This window comes from Dromiciops gliroides, chromosome 4 (assembly GCF_019393635.1).
Source record: "Dromiciops gliroides isolate mDroGli1 chromosome 4, mDroGli1.pri, whole genome shotgun sequence".
Lineage (NCBI taxonomy): Eukaryota > Metazoa > Chordata > Mammalia > Microbiotheria > Microbiotheriidae > Dromiciops > Dromiciops gliroides.
The window spans coordinates 491,951,665-491,971,118 of record NC_057864.1 but is presented as its reverse complement, the minus strand read 5'-3'; the positions used below and the strand labels follow the sequence as shown (position 1 = coordinate 491,971,118).

Here is a 19,454-nt window from a genome sequence, read left to right as displayed (position 1 = left end):
GCAGGGTTCATGCTATTCTCCTCAGACTTTGCTTTACTGGAAGAAGAAAGAAATGAGGCACCAATTATTATGAAAATGATTCTTTGCCCCCACTCATGATTTTTTCCCTAAATCTGTAAGAAAGCCACATTAGTCAGGGGTTGATTTTTGCATGCAAGGGCAGAAACAGAGATTCTCTAATCTCACCTGTAGTGCCCCCAACCCAATAATTTTCTCTACAACAGCACCTCATGCTTGGGTTATTGCAATAGCTGCTAGTGGATCTGTCTGTCTCAAGTTCCTCCCCACTCTAGTCCATCCTCCATTAAAGTTTGCCATATTATCCCCTACTCAATAAACTGCAGTGGCTCCCTATTACCATCAGAATCAAAATAAAATCCTCTGTTTGGATTTCAAAGCCTTTTTTTTTTTTTTTACATAGCCCCTTTTCCCTTTCTAGTCTTCTTACACCTTAATCTCTTATGTGCACTCTTTGATCTAGTGACGCTGGCCTCCTGGCTGTTCCACCAACAAGACATTCAACCTCTCTGCTCTGGGCAGGCATTCTGGCTGCCCCCCTTCCTAGAATGTCCTCCTTCCTCTGCTCCGACTCCTGACTACCCCAATTAAAACCCCACCTTCTATAGGAAGCCTTCCCCAACCCCTCAATTCCACTGCATTGCCTCAATACTTTCCTACTTATCCTGTACATAGCCTCGATTGTTTATATTTGTTTGCATGTTGTCTCCTCTGTCTTTTGCCTCTTTTCGTATTGCCAATGCTTAATGATGTGCCTAGCATATAGTAGGCACTTAAGAAATGTTTATTAAAAAAGAAATGTTTACTGATTAACTGAGAAGTAGCTTCTGCTCAAAGACCTTTAACGAAGAAAATCCCCATACACTATCTCCCAAGAAAATTCATTCCACTTTGGGACAACTCTAATTGTTAATTAATTAATTAATTTTCTTTGGAGATCCTGACAAAATATTCCTTATTCCAGCTTTCACTCATTGCTTCTGGGTAGGTTCTATTCTTTTGGTTATAAACCAAAAATATGTTTAATCCCTTCTCCTATGACTTGGAAATAGTTGCCCTTTCCTACCTGAAACCTCTCTCCCACAGACAAAAAACAAACATGGCTACTTGTTCCATGAAGTGCTAATGCATGCCCCTTTGCCATCCTGGTTGGACACTTTCCAAATTATCAATGTTCCTCCTAAACTATGGTGCCCAGAAGCTAACATGATATTCCAGATATGGCGGTATCAGAGTAAAACACAAAAGAGAGTTCCCTCTTTATTCCTGAAAGTCAGCCTCCTATGTCCCAGCTTATTAAGCAATTTTCTGAGAATTCTCTTACCTTTGTTGGGCTTCCTTCTCACTCTAGATGTTTATCCATCTTGCAGTTCACTAGAGACCCTGATCTTTTTTTTTTAAAGAAATTTTGCATTTAGCAATATCTTTGCCATCTTCTAATATTAGAACTTATTATTTGAACCCAAATGTAGAAGTTTGCATTCATTCTGAGAAGCCTGATCTTGCATCATTTTCTTATTGATTCTATTTAAAAGTAATTGATTTCATCTTACAGTTGTTTTTTTTTTTTTTTTTTTTTTTTTTTTTTGTCCTGTACCTGCTTTAGTGATGATTCTTCATTTGGAATTCCCCCAGCCTGAAATGGGCTAACTCTAAAAATCCAGCTCTCCTGCTAATCACTGGGCTCTTCTTGCCTGAAAGAATTTTGCTATCTTTGGGCAACACATGGGAAAGCAGGGGAGACTGGGCCTGATATTTTTACTCCACCAGACTATTCTTTTCCTCCTTTAATCAACATTTTTATTTAAAGGTTTGAGTTCCAAATTCTACTCTTCCTTTCCTCCTCCCCTCCCCTCCCTGAGGCAGTGAGCAGACAGAGGCTGTACTCATGCCATTACCCACCCAGCTGTTCTTCCAGGACACCCACTTCTCTGTCCAAAGGTTTAGGGACTAGCTTGCACCTGGACCCATACAAATGGCATGTTTCAGTCTCTCTCACCAAACTTCCCACCAAACATTTGGGCTCTGTGACCAATCGTGTTGCCCTTAACCCTGCGATGTCACCTATCCTGCTCTATTCTTTGTTCTGTACTGGCCAGAGGGAATTGTTAGTGGTGTGCCACTGGCAAAGAGAAGGTCGAACCAGGCAAAGGTCTTTCCTGGTTCTCCACATCTTCCCTCTGCCTCCTCTCTCCCCAAGGTGCCTGGTGGACTCGTGAGCGCCACCTTTCCTTCTTCTAAACGTCACAGCCTGTCTAGACCTGCCCTCCCTTAAGTACCTGAGAGGATGAGGTTCCAAGGCCCTCGAGGCTTCTCTGATTATGGGGCCAGAGAAAGCAGAAGGGTCTAATGGGGGTGTGAACATTACAATATCAGCAGCCCTCCTCTTTCAATATCCTTGGCCCCTCCATCATAATATTTGGAAAGGGAAACCTTTCAACACTGGCTTCTTTGCTGCTCTGTTTGGCATTTTGAGCCTTTCCTAAGCCAGACCTTTCTTGGCTTTTCAGTCTTATTATGCATCACTACCCTCCACATGCCCTTCAATCCTGCTAGCTGGCCTCCATTCCACTTTCTGGACTTCCCTGTACTTGGAATACCTCCCCCCCATTTCCATGTTTTAGTTTCCCTGGATGAATCCAAGACTCAGCCCAAATTCTGCTTTCCTCAGAAAACCTTTTTCAGTCCCTTCCCTCTCCCTCAGCCTCAGCTTCCCTAGCTGCTAGGCCCGGCCTGGCTGAAATGACATTCTGTCTTTTTTGTATGTATCTTACATGTACCATGTTATATACATTTTGTCTCTCCCATCAGAACGTGACTCCTCAAGACCAGAGACAATTTTGGGCCTTTAATTTTATCCCCAGAACTTAGCATAGCACCTGGTGTATGAGAAGAACTTAATTAATACCTGTTGACTGAATGACTGATTTTACCTCTGATCTTATTGGAAAGGCCTCCACTACTTCTCCATTACAGATAATGTTAGATTTTTGATTTAGATAATATTTACTTCATTAAGGAAAGGTACATTTTCCCTATGCTTTAATTTGATTTAACATGTGTTGCATTTAAAAAACAAAACAGGGGGCAGCTAGATGGTGCAGTGGTTAAAGTGCTGGCCCTGGATTCAGGAGGACCTGAGTTCAAATCCGGCCTCAGACACTTGACACTTACTAGCTGTATGACCCTGGGCAAGTCACTTAACTCCCATTGCCCCACCAAAAAAAACCCCAAAACTTTTTTTCTACATATATTTATATAACCATTTGATTTTTGGTTGCTTTTGTCATTAGTTTTCCTAATAATGAACCAATCCTGTATTCCTAGTATGAATCTGACCTTGTCATAGGGTATGATCTTTTACATTTGTTCTTGCATCTTCCTTGTTGATATTTTCTTCAATATTTTTTCATCTGTCCTGATTAGAGATAGAGATAAACATGTTGCTTAATCTTTCCTTAGTTTAGGTATTAGGGTTTTGGAGTCTACGGGCAGCTGGTTGGTACAGTAATTACTGTGCTAGTTTGGAGTCAGGAAGACCCAAGTTCAAATATGTGCTCAGACACTTATTACCTGTGTGATCCTGGGCAAGTCACTTCATCCTGTTTGCCCCAGTTTGTTCTTCTGTCAAATAAGCTAGGGAAGGAAATGGAAAACCACTCCAATACTTTTGCCAAGAGAATCCCAAATGGGTTCAAGAATACTCAGACATGACTGAATAACAACAAAAGAGCATGTAGTAGAGAGTGATATATCAGAATACTAGACAGATAGGAAGGGGCCAGATTATGTAGTACCTTATATGCCAGAGGATTTGATATTTGATGCTAGACATATTAGGGATACATTGGAATTCATTGTGGAGGGGGATAATACACTCAGACTCGTGCTTAAGGAAATTTCCTTAGCAGCTGTTCCCTTCTTATAGTCAAGTCTCAGAATTCTTTATCAAGGTTTTTCTTGGAGATCCTCTCATCCATGAAAACTTTCTTGAGCCTACCATCCCTCTCTACCTGAAAGTGATCAGGGAGTTAGGAGAAGAAAAGGAAGAATCATAAAGGGAACAGTTGCTCTTAAAACCACTCACTGAGCTACCCTATGAAGCCATGCCTTTAATAGGCAGTGGGGATCCATGGCTAACCTGCTTCTGCCTTCCTTTTGGGTATTGGTTGGCTTATCTTGCTGCTCCTCCTTCTATGATTTTGTAATGGTCCCACCTCTCACCTTCCTAAACTTCCTCCATTGTCAGCACCTAGGTTTGGACTCCATTATCTTCTATATCTCATCTTGGCCTTTTCATCCTAAGGCTCCATAGGGATGGGGTCATGACTCCTCTTCCCTAGAGTCCCTTGGTCCCTATCATGAGAGTCACTTCCTGAGGGTAGGACATGGACCATGTTCCAGAGCCTTGACACTAAGGCTTCATTCAGTCTTTGGGCTGCTAGAAATAAGCTCAGCCTGTCTCTCCAGCTTGCTCTTAAGTATGAGACATAATTATAACAGACAGGAGGGAGATGCATCCACCCGGATGTGGGGGAGGCCATTATCAGGTCTCCAGTTGGTCTTCACTCCATCAGCCTGAACTGGTGTGACAGCTGTGATGATGGAGAGACCCGGGAGACCTTGCAAGGCTATTTGTGGAGAGACAAAGGCAGAGGCGAGCAAAGAAGAGTCTGGGCTGATTCTTTGTATTCCAGAACTCTAGCTCTATCCTGAGCACCTGGGATGGTTACACAAAAAGCTTTTGGGTCAGTACCTTGGGAGCAGAGTAGATCCTGAACAAGAAATACTGCTATAATGTGAGGACTAGGTCAGAAAGTGGCAGTCTAAACAGACTATTGGAGAGAGAAAGACTGGTGCAAATTATTTAGTCCAGTCCCCTAATTTTACAAAGGAAAATCTGAAGGCCAGAGACCCACCCAAGGTCACACAGAAATTGAATGACGAGGCTGGGAATGTATACTGGGAGTGCTGAACTTATGTTCATTCTCCTATTGCATACTTAGAATCCATTCAAAGTGAAGATTAGCCATCTCTCAGAGTAACTCTTCTGAAGATGTTAGAATAGCTCCCAGATCTCTAACCAGCCATATGATCTATTGATGTATCTCCTGGATACTCCTGCCCTTCAAGAGGACATGGCCTATGCAAATGAATAAGGACAGTTATTCTATCCAGGATCTCTCTCATAAAGAATGAGGAATTGACCCAAACTTTTATGAGTTTGGTCCCACTAGGGAGACCACATGGTGTAGTGGGAAGAATGCTAGGTTTAGCATCAGAGAATCTGGTGCTCCAATCCTGGCTTGGCTAGGAACTATGACCTTGGACAGCTCCCTTCTCTTTGTGGATTCCCTATTTCCCTATCTATAAAATGAAGTGGATCAGGTATCTCTGAGGTCTTTCCTAGATCCAGTTGTGTGACCCAGTGTTCCTATGTCCACGACAGCAAGAAGGTTGTATATTCAGAATGCCTATGGGTGGGGTGCTGCTCTTGGCCCTGCTACTGCAATGCTGTTGGAACGGTGGGCCCTCCTTGGCCTCTCAGCCAAGAAGAGGAATGAATGTGGACCTGGGCTCACAAGAATTTTCACCCATGTGATTAAACCCACTGCTGTAAGCTGCACTAAAGAATACTGAGATATTCCCAAGAGGACATAAACACTCTTTTCTACCTTTATTCATTCAAGTAATTAAGGGACTTTTGTGTGTCAGGTGCTAAGGATAGAAAAGGGGGAAAAAAGAAAGTTCCAAGGTGCTCTCCTGGGAAACATATAAACAGAAAATTTAATAAAATATATACAAAGGGTGGCAGGGTCGGGGTGTGTGGCTATAGATACTGGGAGAATGAGGAAAGGGCCCCTCTAGGAGGTGGTATTTTAACTGAGCATAGGAGGAAGCCGCATGGAGGGAGAGGGCTAAGCACAGTCAGCTTTGGTTCTGCAGTGGTTAACAGTCTGCTTAGCCTTTTGCTAAAACCTTAATCCTACTAAAATGGGGATCAGGTGTCTAGTCTTTGCGAGAGGGCTGAAGAGGAGGGTTAGACATAGGTAATGTTTTTCTTCCAGAACTGAGCAGATTTTCCACTTCAATGTTTTAAGACACAAATAGGAGGTGACATAGGGAAGGCAAGGGAACGCTGGGCTTGGAGTCAGAAGACCTGGGTTTTAATCTGGGCTTTGGCAGTTAGCCTATGTGTGGCCTGGGGCAAATCCCCCCCCCTCTTGTAGCTTAAATTTCCTCATCAATGAAAGCAGAATAAAATCATTTGTACTATACAATTCACATTTTTGGGAAGATTAAGTAAGATTGTGGAATTCAACCCCCCAAATTAATTGAGCTTGCAGTGTACAGTCCACAACACTTAGCTATTAGAGGTACAGTGTTTAAATAGGGCATGGATCCCTCATTGAGCCTATGCCTCTTTGAATGAATGAATGAATGAATGAATGAATGAAGCATTTGTTAAGTACTTACTACTACATGCAAATCACTGTGCTAAGGTCTGGGGATACAAATAGAAAAATGAGACTGCAGGTCTCAAACATCTCTCAGTCCAAGGAGGAAGGCTGCAGCTGCAAGGCAGATGGCCCTCATTCCAGGCTGGAAGACTTGGGGTCAAGACCTGCTTCTGACGTACAATCTATAGAACTAAAACAAGACACTTAACCTCCTTGCTCTAGGTCAGATGTGTCAAACATGCTGCCCTTCTGAATATGGCCCAAGCCCAATTAAAACATAATTGGAAAATATTTATCAAAGTAAAGAGAAAGATAATAAGTCATAGATAATGTTACATTTTAAAATTGTCAATACACAGCCTGCAAGGATTCCTTCCTACAATTTAGTCCCCCCCCCATTTCTATTTGAATTTGACATCACTGCTCTAGACTCTTTCTTTCCAAGAGTTGCTAATCTGCATTGGTGAAAAGAATTTGCCTCATGAGATTTTGCCACATCAATAAAACCACAGATCTAGACCCAGAAAGCACATACAAAGGAAGCAAAGCAGTTATGTGGGTTTGAAAGGCATCACAGAACGCTAGAGCTGGAAGGGACCTCAGTGGGTCATTGATCTGATTCATACCCAGAAGGATAGAACTTCTAGGAAGGCTTGATGTAGGCTGTGGGATTTAAGGTGAACTTTGAAAGATGGGGAGACATCCACCCAGTTAGAGGGTAGGGAGAACATTGCAAGTATAGGGAGGGAGCTGCATGATCAATGCTTCTTCCTTCCTTCCTTCCTTCCTTCCTTCCTTCCTTCCTTCCTTCCTTCCTTCCTTCCTTCCTTCCTTCCTTCCTTCCTTCCTTCCTTCCTTCCTTCCTTCCTTCCTTCCTTCCTTCCTTCCTTCCTCCCTCCCTCCCTCCCTCCCTCTCTCCCTCTCTCTCTCTCTCTCTTTCTTTCTTTCTTTCTTTCTTTCTTTCTTTCTTTCTTTCTTTCTTTCTTTCTTTCTTTCTTTCTTTCTTTCATATCTCCAGCTCTTAGCACTGGGCCTGACAAATAGTAGGTGCTTAACAACTGTTTATTGATTGATTATGTGGAGAGGCATAGTGGATAAGAAGCTGTGCTCAGAGACAGGAAGACATAGGTTTCAGCTCTTCTCTCTGACATTTACTGTCTTTGTGATCCTGGCTAAGTCACATAACATCCCAGTACCCCAGGGAGGACTATATGTTGTATTATAATAGAATTAGCTGAAGGAACTCAGAATGTACAGCTTGGAAAAGAATAGTCAGAAGACATGGTAGTGGTCTTCACTTATCTGAAAGAGAAGAATGAATGAATGAGTGAATGAAAACAAAAATTTCTTAAGCATTTGCTGTGTGCCCAACACTATTCTAAGGACTGGGGATGCAAAGATGAAAGCAAAGGCAGTTCTTGCTCTTAAGGACCTTGTATTACAGTGAAGGGAGTTGACAGCACACATAGGGAGTTGTGGATAGGGAGGGTCACTTTGGTCCAGAAAGGTACAGGAATGGTAAGTGTGCCCATGGGAGATTAAGTTTCTTGATCCATCCTTGCAAGGAGGAATTGAGGTGGATTCCAGGGAAGATGCCAAAGGGCTTATCAAAGATCACACAAGCAACAAATTCTGGATTTGAACTCTGCTCCTTTCTGTCTAGCTTCAACCCTATTTGCACCATCTTATAGTCACTCAACAACCATTTAGTAAGTGATTACTATGTGCCAAGTGTTGTGCTAAGCACTAGGAATATAAAGCCTATCAGATCATAGTATTATGCTTTTGAACTGTGAGTTCAAGAACTTGGTCATTTATTTCATGGGCAGTTGGGATCTGTAGAAGGTTTTAGAGGTAGAAAGTGACATAACTATTCTTTAGAAAGATTAACCTCACTATGGTATTCAAAATAGTACTGTAGGCAGGGAGATAGGAACACTGGTTAAGAGGCTATTATGGTCTCTGATCTAGGCACAAGGAAATGAGCTGGCATGGCAGTGATGGAAATGAAAAGGAAGGAATTAGTGAAACGTTTTTTTTTTCCACAGGGTTTTAAAAGATAATTATAATAAAAAAATTAGAACCTAGTGCAAAGTGTATTTCTGATGTTCATCATTCCTACCATTGGCCAGACTGGACAATGTTGTCTATTTTAATAGTCTCATTGCCTAAAAAGGATGGTGTTCTTAACCTAATACCCAACATATTCTTTCAACAAACAGAAGAGCTAGGGAAACATATCATCCATAACAATTCCCTCATCTGCTGAATAATAGGAACCCCATGCATCCAGCTAACATGTACTGAGCACCTACTGGGTGTGTAATGTAATGCCATCCTCCTTTGGAGAAGTCTGGCCGCACACACACTGTGAATGAGGCGTGTGTAAAAGAAGCTGACATTCCCAGCAGTTACTTGGTAAACATTAGCTCAACACTGAAATACTTTCCTTTGCTTCACTGCAGTCACCCGGAAGAGCTGCTGTGCCAAGGAGTGGTCTGCAAGCCATAGCCATGATGGGGACAGAAGCTGGAGATGCACAGGCAGAATTGTGCCCGAGGGCGAACTTCTCCTCCAGGTTAATGCTTCAGGCGTACTTTCTCATTGGAGTCTGTCTAGCATGCTTGAAAAGATCTGTCTTCTCTTTAGTTGTTATTGATTGTTTAGGGGTTTTCCTAACAGTAGCTACCTTTTTGTGTGCAACTAAAGAACTGTTAGATTAAGTATGATTGGGCAAAGAAAGGCGGTGGGTGGGGTTGAGTCACAGCCTAAATTACAGTTTCAAAGCATTCTGACTAGCTTATCATGTCCTCAGATTTGTTTAAATTTTTTTTAAAAAGAATAAATTTGACTAATAATTGTTGTTTTACCATCACCTACAGTTCCCAGTGATCCCTCCTCCACTCAGAGAGCCATATCTTATACCAGAGAATAAAAAAGAAAAAGTAGATCATCAAAATGAATCAGTGCAAAAAAGGTTGACATTATCCATAGTGTGGCACATCTGGGAGGGAAGTGCCTTCTCACATTTCTTCTTTGGGGTCAAACTTGGTCATTATAAATTCATGTTTTTCATATAATTTCATTGTTGCTCATTTTAGTCATGTCCAACTCTTTATGACCACATTTGGGGTTTTCTTGTCAATGACACTGATGTGGTTTGTCATTTCCTTCTCCAGTTCATTTTACAGATGAGAAAACTAAGGCAAACAGGGTTAAGTGACTTTGTCCAGAGTCTCATAGCCAGAAGTGTCTGAGGTCCAATTTAAACTCAGGAAGTCCCAGCACTCTATCCACTATGCCACCTAACTGCATTTCCATACTATTTAGATTTTTTTACTCTCTTTCTCTGTGTGTGTACATATATATGTAGTTAGCTCATGCTGCTTATTTAATATCAGTTTATATAATTCTTCTCATGCTTTTCTGTATTTATTACATTAATAATATCTTATAGTCTATTAATATTACTTTATATTTATGTGCCATAATCTGTTTAGCAATTCCTCAATCAATAGGCATCTACTTGGTCTCCAGTATTTTGCTACTACAAAAATTGTTGCTATAAAGATTTTGGTGTATATGATGTTTTTCTTTTTGTCACTGATATCATTGCAGTATATATCTATCAGTGGAATCTCTGGGCCAAATGGGTATAGCATTTTGCTGGGAACTTTCAGGAAAGTTATTATTTTCCTGAATAGTTGGCACCCATGAATGAGGAAGCCAGGAGAGCCTGTCAATATGAAATTTCTGGCCAAGATATCTGTCTGTCTGTCTGTCTGTCTATCTGTCTACTCATTTATTTATTTAATACATTTCACATTTCAGTCTGTTTGATCTCAAGCTTCTAATTAGTTTAATTATAATTGACCTGGCCCAGGAATCATAACCATGTACTTTTCATTCATTCATTCATTCATTCATTCATTCATTCATTCATTCATTCATTCATCTATCCATCCACCCATTCGTTCATTCATTCAACAAGTATTTATTAAGTACCTACTATGTGCCAGGTGCAGAGGAGAAATGATGAGGGCCTAAGCAAGGATGGTGGCCCCCATTGGTGAATTTGGAGTGGTTGGTTGATGCGGAATGTCATGGGGGAGATTTCAGTTTTGAGATAAATATGACAAAAGGACATTGGAGTTTCTTTTCAACTTGGAAATCCTGTGATTCTATTAAGGCAGACCCTTTAAAAATGAACTATACTTTATACTTTTTAAATGACTTATCCAATGACCTCTGCATGTATATACATGGATCCACAGTGTGTGGATGTACTATTTATCATTTGTTCTTATTATGGGAAAAATGATGTATTGAATAGAGAGTAATCCTCAGAGTCAGGAAGATCTGCGTTCAAATCCTGCCTCTGACATATACTGGCATGTACCCTCTCCATACTGTTGGCTATTCTCTAAGATGAAGTTGTGTAAAAGTTTATGACTTGGATTGATAGATGGAATTTTATCACCAAGAATGCCCTCTTCCAATGAAGTCACAGGTCAATACAAACAACAAAAACAAAACCAAAAACAATTTTCTTTAGTATATGTCACTAAATAACAGTTTTATATGGATTCTGTTCAGTTGTGGAATAATGGAAAGACAACTTTTCTTGGAGTCACAGGACCTGAGTTTGAATTCTGTCTCAGCTCATTATTACCTCAGTGACATTGGAAAATCACTTCACATCCCTGGGTCTCAGATCCCTTATGTGAACAATCAGGAGGTTGAGATAGATGGTCTCTGGGGTCTCTTTGAGCTCTAATCTCCAGTCCTATAACTTATAATCACAGTTTTTATTGCTAACTCAGGACAAATAATCCAACCTCAGTGAAGGGCTTATTGAGATCTGGCCACTGACATTTCTGCTGACGATCAGCATGATGGGCTGAAGGCCAGGCACTGGGGGCACTAATTAACCTCTGGAGTAAATTCCCACCCACTGGGTCCTCCTCCATAAAAAGAAAGACCATTTGTATCCAGAATAAAGGAAAGTGAAGGGGAAAAAATGCAGACCTGGGCAATGAAGGGAAGTGGTGAGCTTGGCGCATTGTGCGCACCAGACCCTAATGACTTCCGACATGTCTCTACATTAGTGAGTTGGGGAAAGTGGGCCGGGGTTGAATGTCAAGGTTTCAAATCGCCATTAGCAGTGAAAGTCATGGAGCCAATGTTTTTAGCTCAAGTGATGGGAGAGCTGTACTTCATCGGCAGAGTTGGTGTGTGTGTGAGTGTGTGTCTCTGAGTGTGTGGCGAAGTGGGGGAATTGAACAAATATGTCTTTTTGTGAAATGCAATTATAATAGGTAATTCAATCAATCGATTAAATATTTTAATTGTTTACTAAGTTCCAGCCACAAGTGCTGGGGATACAAAGAAAATATGTTTTTTGAAAAAATATTTTAAACATTGTCCAGGGCACCTGAAACCAAAAGAAGCTAGTCTATAACTTAGGATGGGAAGCTAACCTTAGGAACCAAAGGATTCAGTCCCTGTCTTTCAGAGGTAAGGTCTAGAGAGGGAGATTTACTTGTCCCTGGTCACTCATCTTCCACATGGTGGGGTTGGGATTTGGACCCAGGGTTTTTTGCCTCTCAATCTCAGGCTTTTGCTACAAACTTGCTGTTGTAGGGTTGACAGATAGACTGTTTCCAGGTTGTTTGCATCTTCTCTCCAAAATGGAACCTTTTTGATTGGAAGTCTGTAAAGAGGAGTCCTCCTGGTTCTGGGGGCTAAGGACAAGACTGAAAAGTAGAAGCTTTTTTGTTTTATCTCTGTCCTAGCCCTGACTTTGGCTGAGAGGAAGCTGTTTAACTTGTCCTTCAGATGAGGAATTAATGCCCTGCCAAATAGCCATAGAGCCATTCTAGTATTCAGGATGAAGGAAAATGAATTACTTTCCCTCTAAAGTTGACTCTCCAATAGTTAGGATCTGGTTATACAGGGTCATAAGTATCTGTTGGTCTCACCTGTCCCTCCAGTGTTTCTCTGGAGTTCAGTTCCTTTTCACAGAATCTGAAAGTTGGAAGGGATGCCCAAGTTTCTGACTGTAGATGCCAACTGTAGTTATGCCTGAAACCTTTGGAAGAATGACAGTATCCAACCTGGAGGAGGAGTCTGGCACCCCAAAAGGAAACCTATTCTTTTAGGGACAGCCATTTCACACTGTTGATTCATCTTGACCTTGTAATCTTCTAAACTCCCCAGATGTTTCATTGGAACTTTTACTTACCAATGTCTCCATCACCTGCTACTTATGGAATTGATTATTTGAACCTGACTGTTAGACTTTATATTTATCACAGTAAATGCCATCTTTTTAGTCTTGCCCCCTTGTTTTATCATTTAAAGGTCTTTTTGGAACTTGATTCTGTCATCTAAGGGGTTCAGTCTTCTTCTTAGCTTTGGGTTACCAGCAACTTTGATTAGCATGCTGCTATACCTTTATCTAAGACAATGATAAAACTAGTAAACACAGATTCTTTTGGTTTAGTCATTAAGCTTCTTCTGAAACCACTTAACTGTTCTACAGTGTATCTCTGTTGAAATCCAGGCATACTATGCTTATGCCATTCCCTTGTTAGACCAGTCTAGTGTAGCTTTTTTTTTTAAATCAAGTTAGGCTGACCTCATTTGTTCTTGGCGAAACCATGTATCTCTTGAGATGATTGCTTCTCTAAGAGCTTCCAAATAATTCTTTTAATAATGCATACCAGAATTGTTGCAAAAATAAAAGCTCATTTGACCTTTCCATTTACCTCAGACTTTTCCTTTTGAAAATCAGGGCAAAGTCTGCCCTTCTCTTTTTATTTTGTATTGTTCCTCTTTTCTCCAGTTTTGCAAAAGTCACTGCCTAAGACTTGACAGTCACAGCTGCTGGATCTTTCAGTACCCTGGAATCTAGTTCATCTGGGTGGCTTGAATTCCTTTTTCTGGAATTTTGATTCCCTGTTAACCATTTTTATGCTCTTTCCCATTCCAAAGATCACTCCTTCTAGCAGAGAAAACAGAAGCAAAATAATAATTGAGTTAGTCTTTCTTTTCTCTGCTGTGAGTAATCCCTCAGCACAGTCACTGACTACCAGCCAACAAATACTCATCTCCTTTTTATCTGATGAGTATTGTGTGATCTTGCATCTGAGGGTACCAATGTCAATATCAATATACCAATACCAACTGCCCCTCAGACAAATGTAACTTAAAGACAGAAGTACAAACTAAAATTGGGTTTTCTGCAGGGCATTACTGTCGACCAGTTCATTACCATAGACTTTTCTGGAATTTGCAGGTTATATTTGAAAAAACAACGATTATAAATCAAAGAACTGCTTTGGACCTATGGGGAAATTTTATATTATTTATATTACAAATGATTGAGCTATGAACTTTGGGTTCTTTAAACTCAGTTAGAGATGAATCAATAAATATTAGGAGATCCTGCCTTGAGAAAGGAAAGTTAAGTACAGGAGTCAGAAGGTAGATGCCAAAGTTACAGTAGCTTTAATTTGAAGAGAGAAACTGATGATGAAGACTGCTTGAAAGGAATATAGTATAAAAGAATCAGAAGACAAGAGAGAGCACTTCTGATTGAATGAACTGAGAATGCTGACTGAAACCAGATAGGCTTAGCAGCTTTTTCTTTTTTAATTGGAGATCTTTGTAGCTGCTGACAGCTAATTGGAGGAAATTGGATTCTGACTGCTGCAGGAAAAGTTCCTGGGCATATTGACTTTCATCGCTATCTCCATGTTGAGAGATGGAAAACCTCTCATGCTTGAAAGTATTGGACTCTACTGCCCAGAATGAGCCATCTTTGGGGTGGGAGAAAGAAACTTCTCAGAGCCCCAAGAGAATATCTGAAGAGTTTATAGTTCTCTGGCTTAATGGAATTGCTTTTCACTGAAATAGGTTAACACTTTCTCAGTACCCTGCTAAGAGTGGCTTTGTGCTAAAAGTGTCTGGCACTGCTTCAGCAGTCCAAGAATTTCAGAGAAGCAGTCTTGACCAGCAGCTAATGTGTGGTACAGACTGTTCTCTTAAGAGAGCAAGGGTATCAAGGCCTGAAGTCCAGAACTATGAGTAGCCCGAGGAAAAGGATTAGAGAAATCTATGCAAAGTTTCTGTGGTTCTTCCCTGTGGATATTGTTTGCATTGGTGAGATAATGTGACCTAATTGTTATTGCTTTTGTTTTCTTGTTTAGCAAATGCTTCATGATTAAGAGTCAATGTTGTCATTGTGACTAATGTTGTTTAAATAGAATGCACACTGTTAGGAGCACAGGAGCTGTAGTAGTAAGAGCCCCATATTCTTCTGAGCTGAATTGTAATACAGTGGTGGCACCCAGGACTAATCTCCATTCCTTATACCTAGACCTGTGTTTGCCAGTACAGGATATGATGAGTGAGTTGAGTGAGGGAGAGGAATGGGGAAAGGGGGAAGGCTGGGGAGAGAGAGAAAGAGAAAGACACAGAGAGAGACAGAGACAGAGAGACAGAGAGAGAGAGGAGAGAGAGAAAGAGATAAAGTGAGAAACAGAGAGACAGAGAAAACAGTGAGACAGAGATAGATAGAGAAGGGGAAGGATGATGTCAGTACCACATTAGTTAAGGATGTCACACCCGTGGGTTACTGTATTAATGGTCTGATGGCAATGCTTGGGCTACATAGCTATTACATATTTTCAAGCATGTTTCATTCCTTTCTTCTCAGGTTCACACTTTCTCACACTCAAACGTCTTAATATTAGAATTCCCCTCAGGCTTCTCAAATTCTCTATCCCCTGTTTTCCCATTAAGTCACTTTTTCCTTTCTTTCATGAAATGTGTCATTCTCTCTGATAACCAGGAGACTAGAGAAATTCCCTCCATCCTGTATGTGTTTTGTTCTTACATACCTATTATTTAGCACTAGCCAAAACAAACATAGTATATACTCTGTAGATCCCTTAAAAAACTATCCCCTTTGCCTTTTGTGCCTTGCCAAGGGGGAGATCCCAGCAGGTCAACAAGAAATCAACCGATACACATATATGAAACACAAGGTACTGTAAGAGATGCTAAGGATTTGCTGTTCACTTGTTTCAGTTGTGGTCAACTCTTTGTAATCCCATTTGGGGTTTCTTGACAAAGACACTGGAGTTGTCTGCCATTGTATTCTTCAGCTCATTTTATGGAGGAGTAAACTGAGGTAAACAGGCTTAAGTGATTTGTCCAAGGTGACACAGCTAGTAAGTATCTGAGACCAGATTTGAACTCAGGTCTTCCTCACTCCAGACCCAGTGCTCTATCCACTGGACCACCTAGCTGCCCACTGGTAGAGATATAAGAACACACAGGAAAAAGACATAATATTTAGGAATCTCAAGGAAATTACTTTCTAATAAGGGAGACAATAAGGACAGAACTAAACATATACAGTGTAAATGTAACACAAATAAATACAAAGTCATTTTTAAGGCTAGCAGATAACTAACTTTCTTGGAATACCTCCTTTACTTAGGAGTCTAGCTGGCTTATTTGCCTTCAGTGTCTAAGACATTTTCTTGCCAACCCCCCTAATGCAAACAGAAGCTTCCTTCAGTTCTTCTCTAATAGAAATCCATTTCCATCCCACTTCTCCTATCTTTATTTCTCTTGTTTCTTCTCCCTGCTTTTTAGATTCCAGACATCTATCTCCATCTTTCTTTCAACTATTTTAGTAACGTTTTTCTTTCCCCCAGAGGGTGTGAGTGCCAACAAAAAAGAGGTGAAAATCACTGAAACTTTGTTCTTTGTTAACAATCCTTATAACTAAATAACCAGAAAATGCATTTAGTACATACCTACTATGGGCAAGATGCTATGCCACATGACTATGAAAGCAAAACCTTATTTGCCAAGGAGCTTATACCCTTTGGGGGGGGTAATAAACAGGCAAATAATTACAAAATAATTTGAGAAAGAGGAGAGCACCAACAACTGGGTGATCAGGAGAGCATCCATATGGGAGGTGTCACCTGAGATGAGCTTTGACAAATAGTGGGAATTCTTAGAAGCAAAGAAAGTGGGTTCCATGCATGGAGTACAGAATGTCCAAAGGCATGGAGGGTCCAAAGGGAAGAAGTTGATGTGATTGACTATAATATGATCCTGAATTTCTTTTGTCTCTCCTATTTCCTATCCACAATTGAAGTGAGAGATCAGTAATTTTATCAAGTAGGGTGATGAAGAAATGCCATTTAGAAATAACCTAAAAAGCTATGACCTCTTGAGATAAATGCATACTAGAGACCAGTGTGGAGCCTTGCAGGGTCTTCCCCTTTTCTCTGGCCTGCCATTCCCCTCGGCAGGTGGCAGTTGGATGGAGCTTATGGACCCCTTCTTAGAAGAATGCTCTTAAATGCCTTAAATAAGATATGGAAGATTGAAAAGTCTGATTTCAATCATAATGAAGTACACTTATCCTCTTTTTAAGTTCAAAGTTTCAAGGTTAAGAACCTCTGCTAAAGGGGAGTCAATGTTATCCTTCTATTTCAGGAAGAGGCAGGAGGGCTCCATTAAAAAGTGCCTCAATAAATCGAGGGTACAAGATAGGTCAAACTTAGGTTGTTTACTGATTGGCTTTGTGTGAAAATCCTAAGTGGGCAAAGGGAGAATCTGCATGATTTCTTGTACCCTAGAATAAATATCCATGGAAAATCATCTCAGCAGGAAATCACATTTTGCATCCTTCACACATATCACATACAGAGGCTATTTGCCTGCTGTGTGGTTAAGTAAACACAGTAGCTGCGTGCCATGTAAAAACTCCTAGAGCAATCTGGACACAGCCCAGGACAGCAAGTGTCCCAAGATCCCAGAGTGGCAGGAGACCATCAATCATTTATTTTATTTTTTGGCTTGGAGCCTGAGAAAAATTCTTCTAAGTCCAAACATCCCTCCTCCCAGAAGAGGGGGAATAAAAGCTAAAGGGGGCTGAGATCATTATTCCAAAAACTTAAGGTAAGATCAATACTTTTATTGTTGGTTATGGGGAGGAAGAGATAAAATGATCTGAATGATGTAACTCCATTGCAGAAAGGTGGTTCTAAAACAAAAGCCCTTGAATTCACAACAATGGCCATGCCTGACATGAATATATCAGAGGCTGCAAAGTCATCTCACTTGAGCCTCACAATGGGAACTATGGGTATCATTGGCCCCATTTTTTCAGATGGGTTGGAAACTACCCGAGAGCACCAGCTGCCCATGGCCACCCAGCTGTGCACTGAGAACTCTCACCTCCTTTTCTGTCTCTTTGTCTTCTTCAAAGGAAACCTGTACAACAATAACTGACCAACAGGCCAGCCTTTAGACTCAAGTCAAGAAGCCCTTCTTCTGGGTTTTATTTGCTTGCTGAATGTTGATCCAGCTGGACAGATGGACTGCTGATTGACTTAATGAAGCCTGAAATCAGATGGGTTTTTGTTCTTCGAAGATCTGTGAAGCACCTTAGGGAATTACGTAATATAATTCCCACATTTAACAGATGAGGCCCAGAGAAGCAGAGTCTTTTGTACATAGTAAGGTCTTATATGCCTCATTCATTCATTCTTTCATAGAATTGAAGTAACATCTCCTAGGTTACTCCAATAAATTTAGAGAATATTTGTAATGTACTTAGCACAGTGCCTGGCACACAGTAGGTGCTTAATAAACGTTCATTTCCTTCCTTCACTTCTTCCTTTGACTACCATATATCATACTGCTGACTCATCCTGAGTTACTAAAATTGCCAGATTTTTCTAGCCTATAGTTCCCCCATCCTTCATCTGTATTTTTGACTATTTAAACCCAAGTACAAATTTTCTGATATTGATTTTGGCCAAAAGAAGAGTTTTTACTTGCAAAGCACTTAGCAGACTTTAAGGTACAATATAAATGCTGTCATTGTCATCATCATTGCCACCACCACCACCACCATTGCTGTTTTTGTTGTTGGTAAATATCCTTTGACTTGAATGGAATTGCATGCAGGACTCTTGTTAATAAATTTGCAAAGTTTTCCCTTTACTTCTAACATATATTTCAATGGCCACAATGATTTTACCTCCTTGAGTACTCTTTCCACCAGGGCACATTCTGAGTCATCCTCATTTTCGCAATCCATGCAATTTACCTTCCTATCTTCATATCAACCCTCTCTCCATAGATTATCCTACCCAATCTGTTGGAAACCTCCCTGCAACTTCTGTGTAATTCCATGGAAAAGGCATTAAACTAAGAAGGAGTTGGGAGCTCGGGGTTGGAATTCTGACTCTGCTACTAAGTTGAGGAGAGACCTTGAGAATTTTACTTGCCTTTACCTTGGGGCCCCAGGCAATTCCTCTTTAAAATTCAGGGGATGCACCAGATGATTCCTTTCAGTTCAAAAATTTGATGATTCCTCCGATTCATAGCAAAGGAAAGCATGGGAAAAAACCAGCTACCTCCTCTCTCATTCAAGAAAATGTTGTAAGCTCCTTGAGAGATGGGATGGCTTCTTGCCTGTCTTTGTGTCCTCAGCCTAGCAGGTACCTGTCAAACAGTAGGTGCTTAATCAATGCTTGTTGCTTGATTGTCTGACTACAGAGATAAGAGGAAGAGAGAAATGGATACTGAATTTGTTTGTTCCTTCTCTCCTGTAGGCCCTGAATGGTTTTGTGCTGGTGGTCACCTCTGAGGGTTTAATCTTTTACTCCTCTCACACTATTCAAGACTACTTGGGATTCCATCAGGTTAGTGTGCCTCTTACTGAAAGCTTGGTATAAGCTTTGGTTCCATGTCTCCATCAGAGCCTGGCATTTGGGATGGTCAGGCACCCTGTGATGTTGTTGTTTAGTCATTTTTCTGTTGTGTTTGATTCTCTGTGACCCCATTTGGGCTTTTCTTGGCAAAGACACTGGGATGGTTTTGCTATTTCCTCTGCCAGCACATATTACAGATGAGGAAACTGAGGCAAACAGG

The 19,454-nt window shown here is 40.8% G+C and overlaps 1 protein-coding gene across 1 annotated transcript in view; it reads left to right on the top strand.

The window, feature by feature from the left end:
- LOC122755554 (aryl hydrocarbon receptor-like) overlaps positions 1 to 19,454 on the top strand; it is a 68,642-nt gene that overhangs the window by 22,323 nt on the left and 26,865 nt on the right. The window contains exons 4-5 of the mRNA XM_044004153.1: positions 9,027 to 9,057; positions 19,136 to 19,225. Coding sequence (XP_043860088.1) covers positions 9,027 to 9,057; positions 19,136 to 19,225 — 121 coding nt within the window. The remainder of the gene's footprint in view (positions 1 to 9,026; positions 9,058 to 19,135; positions 19,226 to 19,454) is intronic.